This window comes from Camelus dromedarius, chromosome 6 (genome assembly GCF_036321535.1).
Source record: "Camelus dromedarius isolate mCamDro1 chromosome 6, mCamDro1.pat, whole genome shotgun sequence".
NCBI lineage: Eukaryota > Metazoa > Chordata > Mammalia > Artiodactyla > Camelidae > Camelus > Camelus dromedarius.
The window spans coordinates 15154263-15177029 of record NC_087441.1 but is presented as its reverse complement, the minus strand read 5'-3'; the positions used below and the strand labels follow the sequence as shown (position 1 = coordinate 15177029).

The following is a 22767-nucleotide window of genomic DNA, read 5'->3' as shown; positions in this document are numbered from 1 at the left end:
AAGAACCTGTTATATCAGACACTCTGGAAGCAGGGTCTGGGAGTTAGCATTTTTTTAACAGGTGCCCTAACTGACTGTTATTCCCACTGCATTGTCAGTAAGAGGCCTTCAGAGTTTTTGAGCAGGGGAGTGCCGTGGATGAATTAACCTATCAGTTAAACTACTGCAGCAACTTTGTGCAGAATGCATTTGGGGAGAAGAGAGGAAAGGAAGAGATACTAACTAGCTGGAGGGGACCCGAGCAGTGTGGGATGGGTGGGGAAATACAGCTTAGGAAACAGCTTGGGGGTGAAGTTGTAGAGCCAGGTCACTGAGTGAACGAACGTGGAGCATGAGGGTGAGAGTCATCGGGAGTGACTCCCGGGGATCTGGCCCTAGTGACTGGGGATTCCTTTGGGCTCCATGGGCCCTTTTGCATTTAACAGGTGAGTATTATTCAGCACAGCCCATCCGATGAAAATGTTAACAGGAGCAACTCAATAAAAGATGATTTTGCTGTAAGATCAAAGTCGAAGAAGATGAACCCACAAAGAAAACCTAGAGGGTGGAAATGTACACTTTAAAAAATAGTCTAGAATAAATTTCAACCAAAATTGGTCTTTTATTGTAGTTTTGGTGATTAACAGGACTCTCTAAGTCATCTGGAATATTCACTTATAAAGAATATCTCAATCCCCTAATCAATTGAGAATACGGGCAGAGTGGGGTCTTATGTTTAAACTCAATCTTAAAAATAGGGCTAGACTTGGGCAGGGGAGAGCTTTGTGGGGTGCCACGGTAGACACCAAGATCCAAGGACCAGATAAGCAAATCGTAGATCAAACAAGGGTGAGAGGGTCAGTTTGGCTGAAGTCATCATCATGATGATGATCTTAGAGCAAATCTCAAATAAATATTAAGGTTTTCATTTAAAGCAACCTTATCCTAGAAGCACTGCATGGGAAGAAACAACGAAGTTGCATAATCGTTTTAAAATATGTAAATACGAAGGGAACTTCAGTATAAAAAGGTGATTGTTAAAAAAAAAAAAAGGTGATTGTAAACACAGGATAAAGAAACCTAACAGCAGAGATAAAATTATTAACTCTGGGGGAAACCAAATGGTCCCACGGAGGGGGGGGAATTGGCGGTGCCTGTCAGAGGACGCTGGACAAACAGCTGTGTTGACACTCGTCCCATTCAGTTGCCCAGGACACTGAAAGGTCACTCGCTGAGGGTCTCGGTTCCAGTGAGAGTGGACTGTGAGTGGCCGGGAGCAGCTTCCTGAGGCCCCGTCCTGGAGCTGCTGGGAAGCCAGCAGCATCACTGTGCCCTGCGGCTAAGCCGTCGGCAGCTAAGTGCGTGGGTCTTCACAGCTCGTTTCCTGCTTCCACTTGGTCTTACACCTGAGTCATCCTTTATTTATGTCCTCCTATAGCATTTCCATAAGATGGGTTGTGGCCAACACCATTCATCAACCTAACGGGCTCAAATGGAACTCTTTGAAATCTCCTGGGACATGCTTTGATCTAAGAAAGGAAGAACTGTTAACAGCAATTCTTAAACTAGGAATTTATGTCTTCCCATAAATTGACCTCGGGAAGTGATTTGTGGATTCCAAAAGAGAAATGTCCTTCCTAGGTCCCTGCACTCCTCCGCCCTCCCTGCTCTCAGCCCCACCAGCTGATGTACTCTGCCCGCTCTTGTGAGCTCCAGGCCAGGATCTCTGGGGACAGAATCCCGGTTGTGTGTCTTGGCTTGTTCCTTCTGCTATTTGTTCATTCATTCATTGAATATTTATTGCGCTCCTGCTTTTTCCAGGCAGGGTGCTAAGCGCTGGAGACGCAGTGAACAGACATCTGTGCTCTCCTGGACTCACCGCCTAAACAAATAATTACACAAGTCCTTATTAAAAGGCAACTGTAAAGTGAACTCTGAAGAAGCGCAGGTGCTGTGAGAGTTTCTGTGGGAGCCTTCGGTGGGCTCTGTTGCCCTGCCTCTCGTGTTAATGCAGGTCTCTGGAGGGGCTGACTGTGTATGGGACAGGTCTCTGGACACCCCCTAAATCACCATCATTTTACTCTGCCACTTGCTGTAAAATCTCGACCTCAGAAGACAAACCCTCTGGCTCTGGCCACGCTGGCCCTGGCTGGAGTTCCACACTTTGCTTCTCACCCAGCTCCTGGCCCCCTCCCTCTGACCCCATCCCTGGTTACTGGGTCACTCTGACCTAAGTCTTACATTCTTGGGCGAAGCCAACTGCCAGGGGATACCTGGGGGGTGAGGGAGGACAGGGAAGTCAGAGCATCCTCATGGCATAGCCCAGTCACCCTCCCACCCAAGCTTTAGTTTGTCTTACAAAGTGTAACTCTCCTTAAACTTTTCTGATGGCAAAACTAAAATACATACATTATAATAAAAGCTAATGTTTCAAAAATAAATAAAGTAAAGTTTCAATGTGTTCCCATCATCCATTACGTCTACCAGCATAAACAACTCCTTTTAACAGCTGGGTATTTATACTTCCAGATACTTTTGTCTTTGTGTAAACACAGACGTTTATTTTTATGTTGTCTTTCACATTGTCCTGTAATCGATTTTATTTCATCTAAAAACTCATCATGGACACTTTTCAGGACAGTGCATGTAGACTCTCCTTATCCTTTCTGGGTGCCCAGTCTTTTATTGTATGAATGCACCATAACTTCTCTGTGACTCAGTTCCCCGTTAATGAACATATGAGTTCTGCCATATTTTGTTGTAATAAATTTTGTAGCGATGAATAGTCTTATACATACCTTTCTGTGTGTTAGGTTCTTCTTAGAAAGATATTTGGGGTCTAATATGATGCATTTTTAATGGGTTTTCATACACAGTGAGGTGCCCTTAACTACCCTTTACTTCACGTGTGGCTGGATGGGCTGACGTACACCATTCTGTTTGCTTCTAGTGTGTTCCTCCTTGGGAACTGTGCACCTCTGTTTCCCACGGTAGGCGCAGGTACTTAGCTAGAGTGTATTTTTTGCTGAATCTCTTTATTCCAGTTGAATTTATTATTGTAATTGTGTAATTTATTTAATTGATACATAAACCAAAAAAAATATGAGAGGGAAAAGAGAAAGTTGTTGTAAAAAAAAAAGTTTGTTGTGTTTTTCTGATTCTCAACTTGAACTAAAAAAATTTTTTTAATAACTAACGACCTACCTCAATCATATCAGATATAGTGGCTTCAACTAACTCATAAATTCCGTCAACCATGTGGCCATTCTTACTGAGTTACATCCACTCTTAATCTGCCTTGCCAGTGTTGTCTCTGGAAAAGCATCGCATAGCTGTTAGGTTTGTTTATAAACTGGGTTATCTTCTCTCCTTAGAAGTACCTAAGAACCAGACATGTCTTCTCTGGTGTGTCCAGTGTAAGCTGGCTTGATGAAAGTGGATTTTTAGCCCTTGTTTTCACCCTCGGGCCACATTGTAAGCTCTAGTAATCCTGATGAAGACACCACGCTCATCCTTGTAGAAGAGAAATTTCTATCTGAGAATTCCAGATTTTCTGTCTGGAAATCACAACTGTTGCCTTTAAAAGTGAGAGAATGTCTGTATGCAAACATCCGGTCACTTTCTAACCAAATATAACACTAGAAATGGTTTTACAACCCCTCCAAAATTTACAAACCCTTTATGTGATTATTGTAGGTGCTTAATTGTTTGTTGGACCTATAGATACACAAGGAAACACATTTCTACAGGTTGGCCATAGAGGGATCTCTGATTAAGTCTGAATGATTTAAGAACTAAGTCATACTGAATTCATTCAACAAATATTTAAGTGCCCACTGTATACTTCCCAGTTTCTCGTAACTGCTAGGACCACTACAAGCCACAGTCAGCAGAACTGCTCCAAGATACTTGTGATCTAGCTAAAGACTTCAGGCCACTGGACACACAGAAATTCAGTTAACAGAACAAGCACTCTCAGAAATGCTCTGACTGTAATGTGCACCTGGCCAGTGGAGCAGGATTCTGCAAGGAAGGAAAAAAGTCTTCTCGTGAAATCCATCAGTTCTCTACGTCTTCTCAAGGCTTGCCGGTGTCATTTAAAAATCAATTTTCTTACACTGTGTGACATTTGACAGAGCACTGCAGAGACCACGAGACATCTCACTGCTGTGTTTTCTCTTCTAGGATATCAATGAGTGTATTCTTGAAAACTATCCCGAGTGTTCCAACCCCAGGTTATTTTACATCATTCCGTACTTTTGTGGACAGCATCCCAGATGCAGGTAAAGACTGAAACAGGCTGATGGCATGCAAATGTGGACAACAGCGGCAGGAAATCCACCAACTGGATGGCACGGGCATCTTTTGCATCCTCTGTCTTTTGGCCTTCTGGAATTCTGTTTATATTTACTGTTAATCTTTAAAGATCACACTTGAGACTCTGAATGTCCAATAAATAAAGAAATTAACAAATCAAGGTCTGACAGAGGCCTTGGCAACCACCCACAAAGCTGTGTAGCTGAAATGCCCACCAAACTCTTCTTTTTGCTTGACACACAGCTGTCGCTACCCAGCCCATGAGATAGTAAAGAGCAGGGGGGAGCACTGACTGTGCTCCATCAGGAACTGTCCTTGCCTGTGTGGTGTGTCTCACTGAGTCTGAATCACTGGATGCTCACACCCTGAATTCTAGAGGGCCTCTCTCCTGAGACATACTCAGTAGAAAGAAAAGAAAGTACTTTCTAGTGATCACACCTCAGCCTTACTTGGATGAAGGACCTTCTTTAGAAAGTGACTTAGACAGTAAGGGCTCTCAGAGTGGGGTCCACCCACCTCCTGCATCCGCATCCTAATCACAGTCTCTGAGGTGGGGCCCAGGTTTGTGACCACCTCCCAGGTGACTCTGGTCCAGCTGCAGTTGAAACTCATCGTACTAGGCAAATATGTAGCCTCCAGAAGAAATGGTAGTGAGGATGAATATTATCTTTGCTCGGTGGAAAATAAACCATGCTGCCAGAAGTGACATTTTCCCCCAAAGGAGACACTGATTAGAAGGTTACTGTGTTCTTGAAGAGACCAGGGGTTGTGGAGGGGAGGGGGAGACACAGCTATTTCCAAATTGCTACTCATTCATGGTATGTTTTGCCTTCACCACGATTACTGCTTAGTTATTATGTGTATTGTCATTATGGATGTTTTGCTGGATTCACTGCTTTGTTTATGGTCAGAACTCTGGGACTAGAAGTGTCAGTTTTCTGCTTTATCATAAACGCTTGAGTTCAGGAGGCCCCCCTCACCCACCCTCTCCCCAGTAATAAATGCCTCCTGGTACACGGTCAGTGCTTCAGAGCATAGGAAGATTTGAGGCCAGATGACTCCTTTTCTGTCACAATGAAGATATTCATTCCAAAAAACATGATTCTAACTCCCTAAAATACTTTTAAAATTTTATATTTCCTAAAATTGGGGCAAGTCCTTCTGATGCCTCATCTAGGTGCACACGGGATGATTTTCAAAACGCTTTCAAGATGGCACCTTGTTCCACCTTGACAACAATTATTTGAGCTCACGTCAGTGTTGGCTCAGAGACTGGCCTTACTAATAAGATCAGGCTGTTTTCCTTCTGTAATTAAAAAAAAAAAAACAAAAAACACCAGATTTGTCTTTAAACTCTTCAAAAGAATGAGAAGATTAACAAACATGATCTGACACCTGTTTTGATTTCTACAGAAGAAATCAGTCAGTTTCACATTTCCAAACTTCTAATTTTACGGATTCGGTTTGGTCCTTTTTCTAAAAAGACGTTCTAGTCAGTGTTTATGGAGACTGAACTACCCAGGCCTGTATTCTTCTTCTAACAAACATTTAGGTGGGGCACACTAAGTCCGAGGCCCTGGCACCACACACAGGTGAGGGTGACAGAGGTGAGACCAGGACAGGAACAGGGGCAGGGGCAGCTGGAAGGCTGCTGGAAGCACTACACCTGGGCTGGTCCTTGAAGGAAGTGGGATTTGGGCTTTTGCGAAGGGATGGGGGGTTGGGAGAGACCATCAACATGCTGTTGCTGCATTTCGAAAACCAATCTTTGACTCCCAAATCCTTTTTATATCCATAAAGGGAGCCTGGTGAGTGGGCCCTGGAAAGAGCAAAACTGAACGTGAATGAAAACTTCCTGCTCGTGGGGATCCTTGAAGAGTTGGAAGATGTGCTGCTTTTACTGGAAAGATTTTTACCTCATTACTTCAAGGGTGTGCTCAGTATCTACAAAGACCCAGGTAAGTCCGTTTGTGAGCGAGCGCTTCTCCGTTCTGGGGGTTTCTCATCTAGAAAAGGATTCAGGAAATAAAGGAATGAAATCATCTCTTCCGTTAGTGAAGGAAAGTTCCCCTGGCTTCAAAGCAAAGTTAGAACCACGAGATATAGATGCCAAAACCTGGAGTTTCAGGCCAAACACAAACTCACCATGTTTTAAAGGCCTTCCTCCTTTAAATGGTTTAAATGGTTCCATTCCTCCCTTTGGAGAGTGAAACTGGCAACATCCCCATTGGCCTTGTCCTGAGTGTGTTGCTGGGGTGACCCAGCGAACAGGCAGGTGCGTGTCTGAGTCCGTTGAGGGGAACGTGTGGGAGTGGGAGGGAGCCACCGTGTGAGGAGGTATCTCTGGTCCCACTTCCATTTGACAGAAGCAAATCCTGGCACAGAGAATAGAGAAAGCAGCCCATTGAAAATACAATTATGATTTTATTTCAACAAATGGAGTGGTTTCCAGATGGAAGCAAGAAGGAGAATGCAGCAAAGCAATTACAAGCAGTGTCCCTGCAGATAGGGTAACTCTCAGAAATCCATTGTTGCTTTTTCTCATTGTCGTTGTGTCCTGAGAGAAAGACAAAAACACTGTTTCTTTCCTGTTCTCCTTCATCTACGGCAGCAACAACACCACCTAGTCACTAGTCTGTTGATGGTTTTGTTCTGTTGTCCTGAAATGAGAGGCCTGTTCTGCCTGGTAGGAGTAGTGAGCTGTCGATATTTTTCTTAGTCATGTTTTCTTTAGGAGCTAACATCATAGTGGTGTTAAAAGGCCAAAGTAAATAAGCAAGTTAATTAAAGAGAGAATAAGTGGATATCTGTGATTGGAAAAGTGTTTATATCAATGTCCCTCATAAACACACCCTTGATTTGGACAAATAACCGAGCTGTTCCAGTTCAGTAGCACCACCTAGCATCGGGACATGGAACTGTATACCTGATGTTAACCCATCACCTTCCTTCTATCTGGGGACTTGAAAGCTCAGGTGTCCAATCCCTTTCCCTTGTATTTTAAATGCTTTCTGTTACTAACATTGTATTAGTATTCATTTTCAACTTATTTCCATTACAAATGTAAACACTGGAGCCACAGGAGGGAATTTACTAGACTTTTGTGGGCTGTCCTGATCGCCAACTACTACAAAAGGAAAAACGTGTAATTCCAAATGACCGCCATACTAACTTTGAGGATGTAAGTTCATTCATAAATTAACTGCTTTGTTTTTTCAAAAAAAAAAGTTTTTACTTAAATATTTTATGAGCAATGATGATAAATACAGTACAAACTTAAATATTATTATCTTTATTAGGCATGAGTAACAAAAAAAATAGACCTCCCATTAAGAGTATAGTACTGTGCTCTCAGAGTTCATTTGCATCGCAGTATTAAATCTGACGATATTTACATAGAAAGTTGAAACTGGCCTGTTATTCATGAAGAACAGTTCTTTAAAGAAAGAACACTGAGTTGGGAGTTAGACGAGACTTTTTTCTGCAGTAGTTCTGCCCATAGGACTCAGAGCAAATGCAGCTTTGGGAGGCTGAGCGCTGAGGTCTGTATTACTATGATGCTGAAGTATCATGTAGAACATTGTAAGGCTCCTTTTCCTACCTCTTGTTGGTTAGCACAATTATAGGGTGCTTTCCTCCCACCCCCAGAAAGTTCTAGACAGTCCCCATTGCTTTCGTAATTCCCAGGTTTAGTTACGGAGGCTCTCGCCACCTAGAGGACACGAAGGATCCTGGATGGAGGGGCATTTGTGCAGAATCCGTTCTTCCCTAAAGCTGGTGACCTTGAAGTGATCGAGACAGGGACCCCAGCTCACTCTCCGGTCACGATGCCCCGCCCTCTCTGTTCTCACCGTGTGCATCTCTGTGGAGGAGACGGGATATCACAGTGATGGGAGCACAGGCTCTGGAGTAGACAGCCTGGGCGTTAAAGCCCCTCCTCCACTTAACCGATAGCCAGAGGGAAGGGGTAACCCCTCTACCCCTCAGTTTCCCCAAATGTATAAGACGCATAAACAATACTGGGTTGTTGTGAGACGTACCTGATCGGATCCATGTAAAGTCATTGGCCCAGAGCTTAAGGTATGATGTGTTCAATAATTAGCTATTAGCCTGCCAACAGCATTACCGGAGAGAGACGGGGCCTGTGTCTGTGAGAAGCTAGGACTTAAGCTCTCTGTGTAACTTCTACAGGAAAGAAGGGTCGGGGGCAGGGAGGGAGGCAAGAAGGAAGGACAGAAAAAAGAAAATGATGACCCTTCACTTATTTCATCAGTGATAGCTGACCTATGACTAGCAAATCGAACGCCTTTTGGAAATAGTATTTCTGACTTAGGAGGAGGGGAACAGTTATATTCTGGCCAATATCTTATTCCTGAAACAACCATAGGGAATAAGCTTAATGGAAATATTACTACAGTGACATGTTCAAGGGCTGAAAATCACACACCATCCAAATTACTGAGGATTTTTAAAAAATCATCTTTTTTTTCTATGCCTGAACTCTTACCAGAGATATGAGGGACTTAAATTTCAACTTTAAATGAAACCCACTGTTGAGATGCGATTGGGACCAATAGCATTAACTTGAGGTGAATGTTGAATCTTTCAGACTATTATATATTATGTTATTTAGTAGATATAGGATGGGTGTACAGTGATTTAATGGCATTTTTATTTTAACTAAGACCCTAAGATTCAGTTCTTGAAAAACCTTTAGTTTATTTTCTTTATGCAGAATTACTTACTTCAGAACTGAGTTAATGTATTAAACTTTGTCCAGCAGGTGGCAGTGTCTCTCCATTTTCTCAGGGAAGTGTATGTGTTTCCTAACAGTTTGCATCTGCAGGCAGGAGTTTACAGAGTGCTTGAACACAGATGTACAATTATGACCAATTTGGGGCCTAAAAATGGGATCATATCAAAAGGGTTCCAAGAACAATTGATTGAAATAGTCCAAAGTGCATTATATGAGAACCAAGGGAGTCAGGGAAGGGGGGATGGTTTACAGTCAAATAAGTTTGTGTGGGTTAAAAAGTTTATATACCAGCAACTCTGGTTTTATAAAAATCATCCATCATTCCACAATTGGATTAAACATGCTGTTTTTCACTTTTCATTTACATTTTTGCTTCCCACGTCTTATTATTTTTGTGCTATAACAAAACCCAAAGTATTCTAGAACCTCACAGAGATACAACTGATGGTCAGGAGAAATTCAGACCATCTACAGACACCAATGAAATTGTTAAAAAAAACTCAATTATCATTTATAAAAATAGGACCCCCCCACTTTGTTATTGGTCCATGTACCATCAATATTCTCCAAAAAGATTTGTTTTTCACCAATAATGTCCTAGGCTCAGGTTCTTTTTGGGGGGGGTGTGTGTGTGTGTGTGTGTATATATATAATTAAAATATAGTCAGTTTACAATGTTGTGTCAGTTTCTGGTGTACAGCATAATGCTTCAGTCATACGTGAACATACATATATTCATTTTCATATTCTTTTTCACCGTAAGTTACTACAAGATACTGAATATAGTTCCCTGTGCTATACAGTATGAACTTGTTGTTTATCTATTATATATATATATTAGTTAGTATCTGCAAATCTTGAACTCCTAATTTATCCCTTCCCATCCCCTTCCCTCCCCACTGGTAGCCATAGGTTTGTTTTCTGTGTCTGTGAGTCTGTTTCTGTTTTGTGAATAAGTTGTTTTTTTTTTTTTAGATTCCACATATAAGTGGTATCATATGGTATTTTTCTTTCTCTTTCTGGCTTACTTCACTTAGAATGACAATCTCCAGGTCCATCCGTATTGCTGCAAATGGCATTATTTTATTATTTTTATGGCTGAGTAGTATTCCATTGTATAAATATACCACAGCTTCCTTATTCAGTCATCTGTTAGTGAACATTTAGGTTGTTTCCATGTCTTGGCTATTGTAAATAGTGCTGTTATGAACATTGGGGTGCATGTATCTTTTTGAATTAAGGTTCCCTCTGGATATATGCCCAGGAGTGGGATTGCTGGGCCGTATGGTAATTCTATTTTTAGTCTTTTGAGGAATCTCCATACTGTTTTCCACAGTGGCTGCACCAAACTGCCTTCCCACCAACAGTGTAGGAGGGTTCCCTTTTGTCACACCCTCTCCAGCATTTATCGTTTGTGGACTTTTGAATGATGGCCATTCTGACTGGTGTGAGGTGATATCTTTTATAGTTTTGATTTGCATTTCTCTGATAATTAGCGATATTGAACATTTTTTCATGTGCCTATTGGGGTTTTTTGTTTGTTTTTTTGTTTTTTTCTAGGCTCAGATTCTAATCATGTTGATACTTTGTGTGTGTGTGTGTAGTATGTGTGTGTGTGTGCGTGTGCGTGTGCATCCATTCATGTTCAGACAGCTAAAGTCTTTGTTATGCAGCACGGGTATCTAAGTGAATAGTCTTGCATCAAAAAATCAGCAACAGTTCCTAAATAATAATAATTTGCATAGCAGTTTGCACTTTCCTATAGATGAGCTCATTTGCTTCCTACACGAATCCTCTGAAGCTGAGGAGGAGAAAGAGTCTTTGTCTCATTTTCTAAACAAAGAAACAGAGAATCAAAGGGTAGAATAACTTACTCACAGTTATCAAGTCCCAGTGACCACAGTCATTCAAGCTTCTGTCCCCAGAACCACCACAAACTCCATGAACCTGTGACCCACCACATTTTCTTCATGTCTAATCACTAATGCAGAGGTCAGTGAGTACTGAGTACTCTTACAGATTGCAGTTGAAAATAAAAGCTTAAAAATAAAATCTGTAGATTATCTCCATTCAACATATGGTCTGATTTTATAGTAATAACTTTCCAAAAATATTTCTCTTCTATGAAGACTAATATTTAAATAGCAGGCATAATCTGAAAATACCAGAAAAATTCAACAAACGCTTTCAGCAAATGTTTAAGTGTCTGCGATACACTCCAGTCCTGAGGAACGGCCATATAAAGATAAGGGAAACTACATCTAGCCTGAACGCCATCACAGACAGGGCCAGAGGAGAACTTCCTATTGGAAATAGTTCTGCCAGGCCTTGAAGGGTGCAGAGCTGTTCACCTGCTGGACGTGGAAGGAGGCACGTTAGGCAGGAAGAAACAACATGAGTGCCCGGGGATGTGCGGGCACAGACGTGCCGAAGTGTGGGAGGCGTGAGAGGCAGCCCAGCCCACCTCGGCCCTGGCCTGCTGACCCTGTCTCTTGGAGCTGAGTGCCCCAGTGCCTCACAGCTCAGGCACGCTGCTGGAGAGACAGTCCTGCCCAAGGCAGGAAAAGTATCCGCAGCCTCAGATCTCTACATGGTGCAACCTGGAGCTGAGTCACTCATACCAATCCCAGGAATGGTGGCCAAGCCACAGCTGCCAGAGGGCCATGTGTCGCCCCCCCACCACCTCCCAGTTGCCCTGCCCTCTGCCAAGCCCGACCACCACCCAAAGGTCCCTCACTTCCCAACAGTGTCAGGGCTACTGCTGGGCCCCAGGCCCCAGGGGCTGGGGTGCTTCCTCCCTGCTTTCTTTCGGTTTCTGCAGCTAAAGCCCAGCCTCCTTCTAGGCCAGGGGTGCCCATCAGCTCCAGTTGGCCCCGCCCGGTCCCTCTGGGGGGCCCCCACCACACCTCTCCAGATGTCATCTACTGTCCGGCCTGCCTGACCACCTAGGTCCCCCCTCTGCCCACCCGCACGGACCCCCCTCTGTTGCCGGTCACTCCCTGACTCAGGGATGAGCTGGCTGTGGCCCCCAACACCGTCTCTGGTCTTCCTGGCCTCCCTTGCTGAGAGCCCTTGGGATCGTCCCTCCAGAAGTTACCCCTAGTCCCCACCTCCCAGCCCATGCACCCTGGGAGATGATCTCTTCCAGGCCCCAGCCGCATCCTCTGGAGAACCCCGGATAGCCCCCGCAGTGTGGCCAGGCATGAGATGAGGTGTACTGTTTTCTCTGTTATGATTCATCTCCCCAAAAGAATAGCTGGCTGGTAATATCTGAGTGTGTGGTGGAGGTCCCAGCATTCTTTGATGTTTAGAGGTGAATTTCTCCTACTTGAGAATTTAATCACTTCTACTTTGAGCAGTTTTTAGTTGACTTTGACAGTAATATTGCTGCATTGAGTAAGAGGGTGGAATTAGTCACCACAAATTTCAATTTTTGGACTTTCTTGATAACTCTGCGAAACTGAAATGCTTCCAAAACCCTGGGCAAAAGAGATTAGAGATCGGACCCCAGAGGGTGACAGTTGATCTTTTAGTAAAAGATCTTCCTGCTCCTTTGTGCCCAGACTGCCAAGGTTCCTGCCCATCCCAGGGTCTTAACGTGGTGATGTGGACAGAGCCCTGGAGAGAGAAGTTCAGAACTGTGTGCCCTTGGCTCATGGCCTTGCCTCGCTGACATTCTTTGCTTATAAAATGTACCCCCAGCTGGGACGAAGTACAGTCCTTACCCATTTTGCATGACTCAACATTTTACAATGGAAGCTTCTATTTTTGTTCAGCTAAATCTTGTTCAAATAAAAATATCATTTCCTGGTCTGTATTTTTTAAAAATATCTCAGACATTTTTATCAACATATAATATCCTAGCTTTTCACATCTTGCAAATGGCACTGGACTGTGAAAGAATGCAGTGAAAAACTGCAAATATACCTGTGGACAGAACACTGCTGTTTTTAGTGGTTTCTCATGAGCTATATTAAGCACATTAATTTCATTGTCCACAAACCCGTAGAGAAATCCAGTTTAATTCCCCACTGATGAGAGTAGGAAAGTTTTGCTTGTTGAGTGGGAGTTTGAGAACTCTGACTGGAAAGTCTCACCTCCCTGGTTTTTACAATATGCTTCTAGGTGCCTCTGTTGCCTTGTCATGGCCAGATACCACTGGAGCTATTTTTCAAAACATGCTTTCCGAGAATTTTACCAAGAATTTCCGAGTTTTCAAATATATTTTATATATTAAAGTAAAGCATGTATATAATTAAAACTCAAACAGTGCTAAAAGTCATATAATGAAAAGCAGCCGTTTCCTATTTCAGTCCTCTCCATCACAAAGTCTGGTTTTGCAGAGGCAAACACTTTTGCACAGTTAGCTGTTTCTTCTGATAATCACCAGATTATTTATAACTAGTGTGCACAGGCTTGTTTTATTTCTATTGTTTTATTGTCTTGATTTATTTATTTGAGACGTTATTTAGTTCTTTTATTTCGCCATCTTTACCTCTACTTCCTCCCCTCCAAATCTTCCTAATATGGCTGTATCCATGTTTTACATGCACCGTCCCTGATACACATTACTGTAACTGTATACATTTGTTCAGTGTTGATCCAAGTAGCACACCATCTTCTTGTTTAATTTTTTACATAACTTACTGTTTTCCCTAGAATTGATTATTGCCTTGGGTTTTTTTTTATTTGTTTAGGTTTATTTATACCTGTCAAATTTTTCATATGCGCCATTAGATCTATTGTGTCAATATTACTTTTGATATTTTTTCAATATTATTACCAGATAAGTATGTCCATGCCATTTCCACACCACCAACTGCTCCATCCCAGGACCACTCCCCTCCTTCCTACCCAGAGCTCTAACTTTCTGTTTCAATCTGGGCTGATTACTCAGAAGCTCCCTGGAGAACTTCCTTTTACCATTTTACAGAATATATTGTCTCCTTGTTCTCCTGAATCCCATGAATTCTATTTCTTGATTTAATAACTCATTTTATTCCAAGATATTCCCAAGTTGTTTCTGATAAAAGGTGCATGGGAGGCAGTAAATTCCTCAAGTCATTGCAAGTCTGAACAGCTCAGTGTTCTACTACCTCATTTGATTGCCAGTTTGGCTGGGTGGGGATTTCTTTGTACATGCACTCCATTTCCCACATCTTTTTCTCTGACTTTCTCATTTTCTCTCTCCTGGAGCCTTCCCTTTATTCCTTTTATGAAAATTTACAAAATGCCTCAGTGTTCTGAGTATTCAGTAGTTAACTTTTAAGCTTAAAACTCATGTTTTTCATTTCTGGGAATTTTTCTTGTTTTACTTCTTTCCTGATTTTACCATCACCATTTGCTCTGTTTCATTTCTGGAATACTGTTGGTCAGATATTTGGACCCCTAGATGCAGCCTCTCTATTTGCTTTATTATTTTTTCCTCTTAATTTCCTTCTCTTCAACTTTTTCTCTCTGGATGAGTTCCTCAGTTTGTGTTCCAATCATTCTATTGAATTGTCTCTCTTCTAAGAACTCTTTTTTAATCTTCTTTTTTTCTTGCATAATATCTGTTCTTGTTTATACGGTACAATACCACCATAAATCTCTGAAAATTACAGAGACTTTAACAAGTGTTTTTGTCTATTTCTTATATCATCTATGTTTACTCTGGCTCCTTTTCACTGTTTTGCTTAGTTTGGGCCTCTCTTTTTCAGTCTGACATCTTTCCTCTGGTGATCTATGTCAGAATTCAGAATATTTGAGGGTGAGGCATGAAAGAGCTCATGGAAAAGTTCTATGCAATAGAGGAGGCTTATCTACTAAGGGACTCCACTTGGGATGATCAAGCAACAATAGAAATTTTGCTGGGAAAACATTTGCTAGTGATTTTAGGTCTTTTTTCTCTGGAGTTTATTCAGTTTCCCCTACTGAAGAATTCCCCAAACATCCTCTTGGGGGATGGGAGATGAGGTGGGAGTAGGGGAGCAGGACACATATCTGATTGCTGGCCTGGGAACAGGAGCTGAAGGTCTACGTTTACTGCCAGTCACTTAATTGTTCTTATTTTAGCCCATGCCTCTCCTTTCTCTCCTCTGGGTTAGCAAATCAGCCTGGAGCCTCTGCCCAAATTCTTTGGAGGCTGAGCCTAACAGGCAATGGAGAATGCATCAAGATACCTGGCTGCATGCAGGTGTGGAAGCTCCATCTCCCAGGGGTTCTGCAGGGTGAGCTGCCGCTCCTGGTGTTTGTCCCCCCTCTGCCAACACTGCAGGGCACGTCCTCCGCTCTGCCACATCCCACGTACTCCTCCAACCACTATTCCTCTTCCAGAACTTGGCTGAGGTCTGTATTCCATTGATCTCCTTCTCCAGTTCTTTATCCTTGTGAGCTTGCAATCTTTTATAAAATTATCCTTTACTGTCATTTCAGTGACATTTTTCAGAGGAGAGGAGTCGAAGGCATGTAGTCAGCCTAATGCCTGTAGCTGGAAATGTCCTACTTGAGCTTTAAGATTCTATTACCAGCCTTGTGTTTATTGCTTCCAGCTAGGTCTGTTATATGTGTTCCTTTCACGTGATGTCTGCATAGCCATGATGTGAATCAGGCTACCGTAGCTCAGCCTTCAGTTTGTATCTTGGGATTATAGCACCGATGAAATTTCCAAAACAAAACAAACAAAAAACCAAGATGCCTTGATGGTAATTTATTAGTTAAACCCCAGTGGGTTTTTACTGAACGATGTTGCTATGATGAGGCTCCCAACTATTTTTTTTTTAATTACCTGGAAGAAAGATCAGGGCCATGTTGGAGATTTATTTGAGGGGAGAGAATGTAAATTATAAGAATTGATAAAAAGACACTCTCATGATCAGAGGCAGTGCCCGACCATGCAGCGATACCATTCCAACGTGACTTGGCAGAAACACGCACCACTGTTTCACGCGCTGTCGTGTGCCGTTTCCCTAACCTAATGCAGGGAGAGCGGCAGAGGGATCCCAAGCCTGGAGAGCCCAGGGCCTCGGTTCCTGGACGCTGTCAGTCAGCCCACGTCCAGGAGAAAAAGTGGCCATTGAGAGGGCTTCTCGGCAGCAGCTGCCTTAGTAGCAGTAGCAGCAGCTCACATAACAAATGTTTCATGACGAATGCAAACAAAAGCCAGCTCTGAAATTCCAGCCACGCCATATCCAAGCCAGTTCAAAATCATATAACCACTCCGTTCGAGTTTTTTCCCCTGTCTAAATGCATTCCATATGAGCCGTGGTGTTAGGACTGCTGGGATCTCCTGCATTCGCTCAGAAAGCTGTTTTTAAAGCCCAGACTGAAAGGAAAGTAAGTCAGTGGGAAAACAAACTCAAAGAAAACACTGAGACTCAGGTGTGGGAAGTGTGTTTGTTTTCCCCAGCCAGGCGTGCCGCCCGGAATGAGGCTGGAGGCTGGGAATCTCTTAGTGCCCGTTCTCCGAGGCCTGGGAGTGGGACTGTGCTCCATTGGGCCCCTGGGTCTGCACTGGCCCTGGCCCCCAGTGAGTACCGCTTCTCAAAGTGTGGTCCGAGGACCGGTGCCAGCCCATAAACTGCTTGCTGCTAGCCCACGATGAGATAAGGCAGAAACTGAGAGTTAGCCTTTAGAAGCTTTGATGGTAATTTGGCATGGCTCTGATTTTTTTTAAAAAAATGATTCATTCTTATTGTAGTTTACAGAAGTATCAATCTGAGATGGATTATGGGAGAAAAAAATCAGAGATTATTTGAGAAACAGTGTTACAGATTCTCCCACTGGCTTGGGCTTCCCAGGTCAGCGAGTTGGAAGGCCATCCAATTGACACGACCAGTCGTAAGGCATTTGGGGCTTATAAGGCTCTGTGATTCTTCCATTTGGCTTTGCCTTCTTGACAAAAGAATAGCAGTGGTTCATTGTGCTTGTGGGTTCTGGGTAGTTTTCACTGATTCCTTTGGACTTTGCTGTATTGTCTACCTTTACTATAGTTCTCATGCATCGCAGATGTCACAGTGCAGTACGTCCCGGCACCATGCTCTGTGCTCTCCATGTATCTTCCTAATCGTCACACTGGTGCCGCAAAGGAGATAGTGTTATCCAAATTCTACACAGGAGAAAACACACCCAGACAGTTTAAAGACTCTATCCGAAGTCTCACAGCTGGTGAGAGGCAGAGCCTGTCTGGGTCCAAACCCTGTGTGTTTCCACCATGCTTTGAGACCTTCTCCACGTTCCTGATCAGAAAAAAGAAGATAGTAGGAAGGGGGACAACTGAGCAGTGGTGAAACAAGAGGAAACTGTCAGGATGGCCCCTTCGGGCAGGGCTTGCTCATGCTTGGCCATTTGCATGAATTAGAGGAGTTATCCTTTTGGCGTTTAACTCTGTAGAGACTTCTTGAAAAGATGGACCATAGTTGCTTCCTTTCTGATGCCCCACGGCACCCACAGTAGAACACTGTTCAGCACATGCGGTGCCTGGCTCTCCTCCCATCCTTCCCTCTTTTCTGAAGCCCCAGTCTGGCAGAGTTTTGGGAAGACCACCTAAAGCACAGCTAATTACTGAGTGTTTCTGGGACAAATACCTGGAAGTATCTGTCTGCGTGACCAGATGTCCCATACCTCCAATCCCTTAACCTGAAAGCCAATTAGAGGATGAAAATATTTTTGCCACTGCTCTCTTTTTCATGCAGCTCTGAACCTTTCCAGTTCGAATAATTCAAACCTCAGCTATAAAAAACTTAAGTTGCTTTTTTAATAGAGTATTGAAACAAGTTTTATTCCATTAGTACATCAAATAGTTTCATCATAGAACTTTAATTTTCATTTGTCTGATTATTTGTTTCCCTTATTTTGACCTGATTTTCATCTATATTATTAATATTTTCTTGAAATATATCTCCAGACACCAGCAGATAAGCATTGTAAAAATAAAATCTTATTTTTGATGTAGGTCAGTCAATGAAAGGTCTTTGATTCAGTCTGTCCTCTGCATGTGTCCCTGCTAAAAGGTATGCCGTTTTCCTGGGTACCGACAACTCAACTCCATGGCACAGCTTTTTAAGGGCTCAGAAGCATCCTGGTAAAGATTCCCAAAGCTCCTTCTTACTGGGTTCTGTTTCCATGATGCCATTCTTCAGAGACATTCTTCAGCCCAACTGATGAATTGTGCACAGTGCTTCTCCTTGCTTTGAGATGCAGTATGTGGCATTCCCTTGAGAGCCTGGGTGGGTATCAATTATACAGAAATGTCACCTTCCTTGGTAAGACGTAAGTGCAGCCCATCATTCCCAGGAAGGAAATTTCCTGCGGGAGAGGCAACTGGGTCACCTATTTAACAAACAATGATTTCACACTTACTGTGAGCCTGCCAGCATGTGAACACTTTATAGATATTAACCATTTAATAGTCATGAGACTGGTCTCTATGGCTGAGTTCTTCATTGCACTGCTGGCCCCCTGCCCCACTCCCCACCTCAGGAGGGGCTGTACCCAGCTGGGTCAAGAGCATGCAAAGAAAGCTTCCGCTTAGCCTCCAGCCCAGAGAGGTAGATCTGGAATGTCCTGCAGGAGAGTGGAGAGAAAGGTGCAGAGATGGGTGTATAAACCTGGATAATTCAGCTTACAAGCTCTAACTGGCATCCTGAGGTTCATAACCAAAGAAGAGACCCAGACTCGGGCATTGCTGCCTTGTGTCCCCTAGTCTTTGCTCCTTGCTCTTCTGGAGGGCATCCCCCTCTTCCTGGGGAGCCCCACTTCACCAGTCTTCAGTTTAGTCATGAAGACTTTCCACGATGATGGAGAGTGTTGACGACCATCTCTGGTCATAGTAAAATGCACACGCCACCGTCTGCATGCCTCGCTAGTGTTTATTCTCTCCCATAACTGGAGACCCAGGTCCCTCTCTCTCTCATACTTCACCATGACCAGAATGGACCCTCCTCAGAGTGAGTGAATGAAGTTTCTTTTTTTCATCCTCCTACTCCATCTTTCTAGAGAGAATTCTCTCGCCTTGTGCCTGCCTCCAGCCTTCCAATATCCCTGTATACCATTCTCACACCCTAAACCACCCTCTCCATGCTAATAGCCCTTGGCACCTGACCCATCGTCTCTCACAATTTAGCTGTCTTGTGGCCCACTCCCTCAGAGCCCTGATAAATCATTCTGGAAGTGTGATGGTATTAGCAGCTGACAGTAACACAATTTGTGATGCCCAGGGAAATTTCTAGTAATAGTGATAGTAACCCCTAGAACAGTGCTTTGTGCATTATGAGTATTCAATAAAAAGTTATTGAACTGACACCGAAGGCTTTTTATGTGGACTTTTTGATTTAATCCTCAGAACAACCCAATAACATATGTACTTTCATTATTCCCATTTTACAGATGAGTAAATTGAGTTTCAAAGAGATCTAGATGACATCACTATTTTACTAGGAGATTCCTTAGGGAAAAAAAAATTTAGATACTTTTTATTATACGTGAACTAAAAATGATTTTAAAGAGCTTTTTAGGAGAAAATATGTTGCTTTAGTCATCTAAATTTAGTGCACTAGAATTAGAGGGAGGTGATGTGAACTTCAGTTGGCCATTAAGCCAGTTCATTGCTTTATATCATTGACACTTCCTTCCATTCATCACATCAGCAACTAGGACAGAGGGTGGAATCTTGGTTGCCTTGGGGTATGGTAGCCAACTCTTTACCCCCATAGCCTACCCTGGGTCACAGAGCACCAGGATTTGGACGTAACCACTGCACATCCTGCCACCTGTGGTTTAATGGGTTCCTCCTGCGGTTGTTAATCCACTTCAAGGGGAGAAATTATTAATGGTGGAGATCCAGGTGTGGGCTGTGCTGCTGAGAACAAGTGCTTTTTGCAGAAGAGTGTCTTTTCATTAGCACCAGAAACCCGTACCTTTTATAGGACTGTCTTCTCTGCCCGCAGCAAATGTTCTTAACTTGAAGCTTCATTGCATGGTTTTCAGGGAATCCTTAAACTGCCCCATCCCCATCCATTTAATATGAAAACATTTTGCGTGTCTGCTTTTTCCTGGGAAGCAAAGTATTTTCAGATTTGCACAGATGTTCCCAACCCCCAGAACAGTAAGAGTCACAGTCTGTGTGTAAAGGCAGCTCCACAGGCCTCTCACACTTGCTGTTCCACACCCTCCCCTCCCAGTGGCTGGTCTCTGGCAGAGCCTGCCCATTGACCACATGCCCATCCAGCTGGACTGGGAGCCCTACACAGAAGAGTGAGCCCCATGGGTGTGAGCCTCAACACAGACAGACCTGATCTGATAGAGAACGGCCAGAAAGACGGTTGAACTGGCCTGATGGACTGAGGTTGGCCATCTTTCTTTGGAGCCAGAATATCAAGCTGACGCTCCAAATGGTGATGAAATCTTATGTTTGTTCAGGGTGATTTTTGGCTCTGCCACACTTCTAGTCTTCCACATTAGAGCATAGGATATTGTTTGCCTAAGTATAATAGGGCATGTGATTTGGTTCCTGGCATCGACTGTGGAAGATTAGCTTACTTTCACCAACCCAGAATCAGTCCCCATGGCTATCAAGAAAGACCACACAACTCCCAGAGTATCTATAAGCAGATACCAAACCGTATATGTTATTAGTCTTGATCTTAGACCATATTATTATTAACTTTGCTTTGGTTAAAAGGGGACCCCATCGTATTGTTAAAATCGAGTTTCACAGCCTTTAAGTGATGAGGGTACGTCACTTTTACGATGTTTTTCCAAAAGAAAATGTTAAATCCCAAATACATTTTTGGCTGAATAGTTGGTTTTAATGGTCTAGAGTCAAAAACTGTAACTTAATTCCTCGTAAAACTTAAATCAATTTCATGAGGGTGCTGCTACACAGTTCCCTCTGTTCAGCCCAAGATTTCTACTAGTCCCCAACCCTTAAGAAGTATTAGCATATTCTTTTAAAATGCTGATTTTTTCCATTTTAAAAATTCTGTTGTCAGAATCTGACTTGTGTTGACATACAGTAGCTTATTTCTGGCCTCAATCATGGTATTGTGGTTATAGTTTCTCCTTTTCTCTCACTCCCTTTTTCCTTAGCATCAGTGACCATTATTTGGAGTCCAGATAATGATCTACATCTGTAGTTTTCTGACATAGAAATACAGGATTTCTGCATTTTGCTTTCAGAAGGTGATGCGGGTGGGTGGGATGGTTATTCAGAATTACGCATCTATAGGTTGAACTTAATATTAAGTCACCAATAGGACTGGTGACTCCTATGTCTCATTCAGCTCTGGGGTTTAGTGGTGACATGGCATCTGCTACATGCCTGTGGCTCCAGCTTAAGACCACCAGCAGCAAGAATGCTGGGTCCCACCGAAAAGCGGTAACACATCTGGAGAGCAACTAAGAAAGATCCAAGTCGTTTTCAAGTTTGCCTAATAATGTGCTCAGTAGTCTAATGTTTTGGACACAAATAACCCAGACTTCTTCCAATAACATGTGCTTTGCATATCAGATTAATGTGGGGCAGGAAACACTTGCAAAAAGGAATCCACCCAGAAGAAGAAGGCCAATATGCCAGCATCAAAGGCTTAGCGTTTTGTTTTGCTTTATAAAATGGAAAAGTATCTTACCCCGTAGCGAGCACACATTGCTGAAATAATCAATGTCTCTTCAACAGCATGCCAAATTCTGCAAGTTGCTAAGTATCATTCTTTCTGAGGGGTGTAACTCATCTGGTACTGTTTTCAGATTCAGAGAGATTTAAGAGCTCTGAGGTTGAGTCCCAGAGCAAAGTCTTAAGATAAAGTGTGGCTGTGTGGACATTTCCTGATTGTTAAGAGGTATCATTAGCTATTTAGGGGCTCAGAAGGCTGTGTATTTGAAGTTCACCTTTTTTACGAAGCTGATCTCTTTTGTGGGGCACTTTTGTGTTCCTTATTTGTCATAAGTTTCACTTCATTTTTTAGTAATTTTTTTTTTTTTACTCAAGATTCAATGTTCTAGAGGAATAAAAGAAAGGGATTTATTTGGTTTATAAACTCAATTCAGTGTAACAACCATGTCTTCGAGCACCTGCTATGTGCCTGACCTTGCTGGGCGTGGGAAGAACCCACAGGGAAGTGACTTGGTGCACGTGAGGGTCCCTAGGGGACTCCTCCCCATGACGGACATGCTGACTCTCTTGTCTACCAAGGGACAGGTGCCAGAAGGTGCCAGCCTGGGAAGCCCCAAATGATTCCACCTCATACTCTGAGCAGCTCTCTCCTGGGGTTGAAGGACTGAGCTCAGAGTCCACCAGAGTCTCTGAGAGAAAGCACCATGGTCTGCAGAAGCAAGCCAACCCCTTCTAGTTCTCAGCTGGCTTTCATCCCCTTTGTGGGATTCCAGATTTTATTTATTTAAAGGGAGAGAGATTACCCTACAGCGCCACCACTTTGCCAGTCACCCAAGTTTGGAAGCTTGAAGTCCTTTTAATTATAACTAAACAGAACCATCCCCCAGAAAATCTGCTTGGGACCAATATGGAAATTTCCCCAGCTCACCATGGAAGGAACAGATGCCAGATTACTGGGTGCCAGACATATGTCTCGCAATGACTGTTGTTTCCTGCAGGCCACAGTCAAGAAGTTTTCAATAGAGAGTTGGAAAGAGATTTTCCTCTTCAATCCAGACAGCGCTATAACACACTCCCACGTGCCGGGAGTGCATCATCACAACCCTATTTATGGAGCCTGGAATTT

The 22767-nt window shown here is 43.1% G+C and overlaps 1 protein-coding gene across 2 annotated transcripts in view; it reads left to right on the top strand.

Annotated features, from left to right (window-relative positions):
• UST (uronyl 2-sulfotransferase) overlaps nt 1-22767 on the top strand; it is a 271245-nt gene that overhangs the window by 218997 nt on the left and 29481 nt on the right. For both annotated transcript variants that reach the window (XM_064486595.1, XM_010993983.3), the window contains exons 6-7: nt 4165-4262; nt 6097-6254. In XM_064486595.1, the coding sequence (XP_064342665.1) occupies nt 4165-4262; nt 6097-6254 (256 nt within the window). The remainder of the gene's footprint in view (nt 1-4164; nt 4263-6096; nt 6255-22767) is intronic.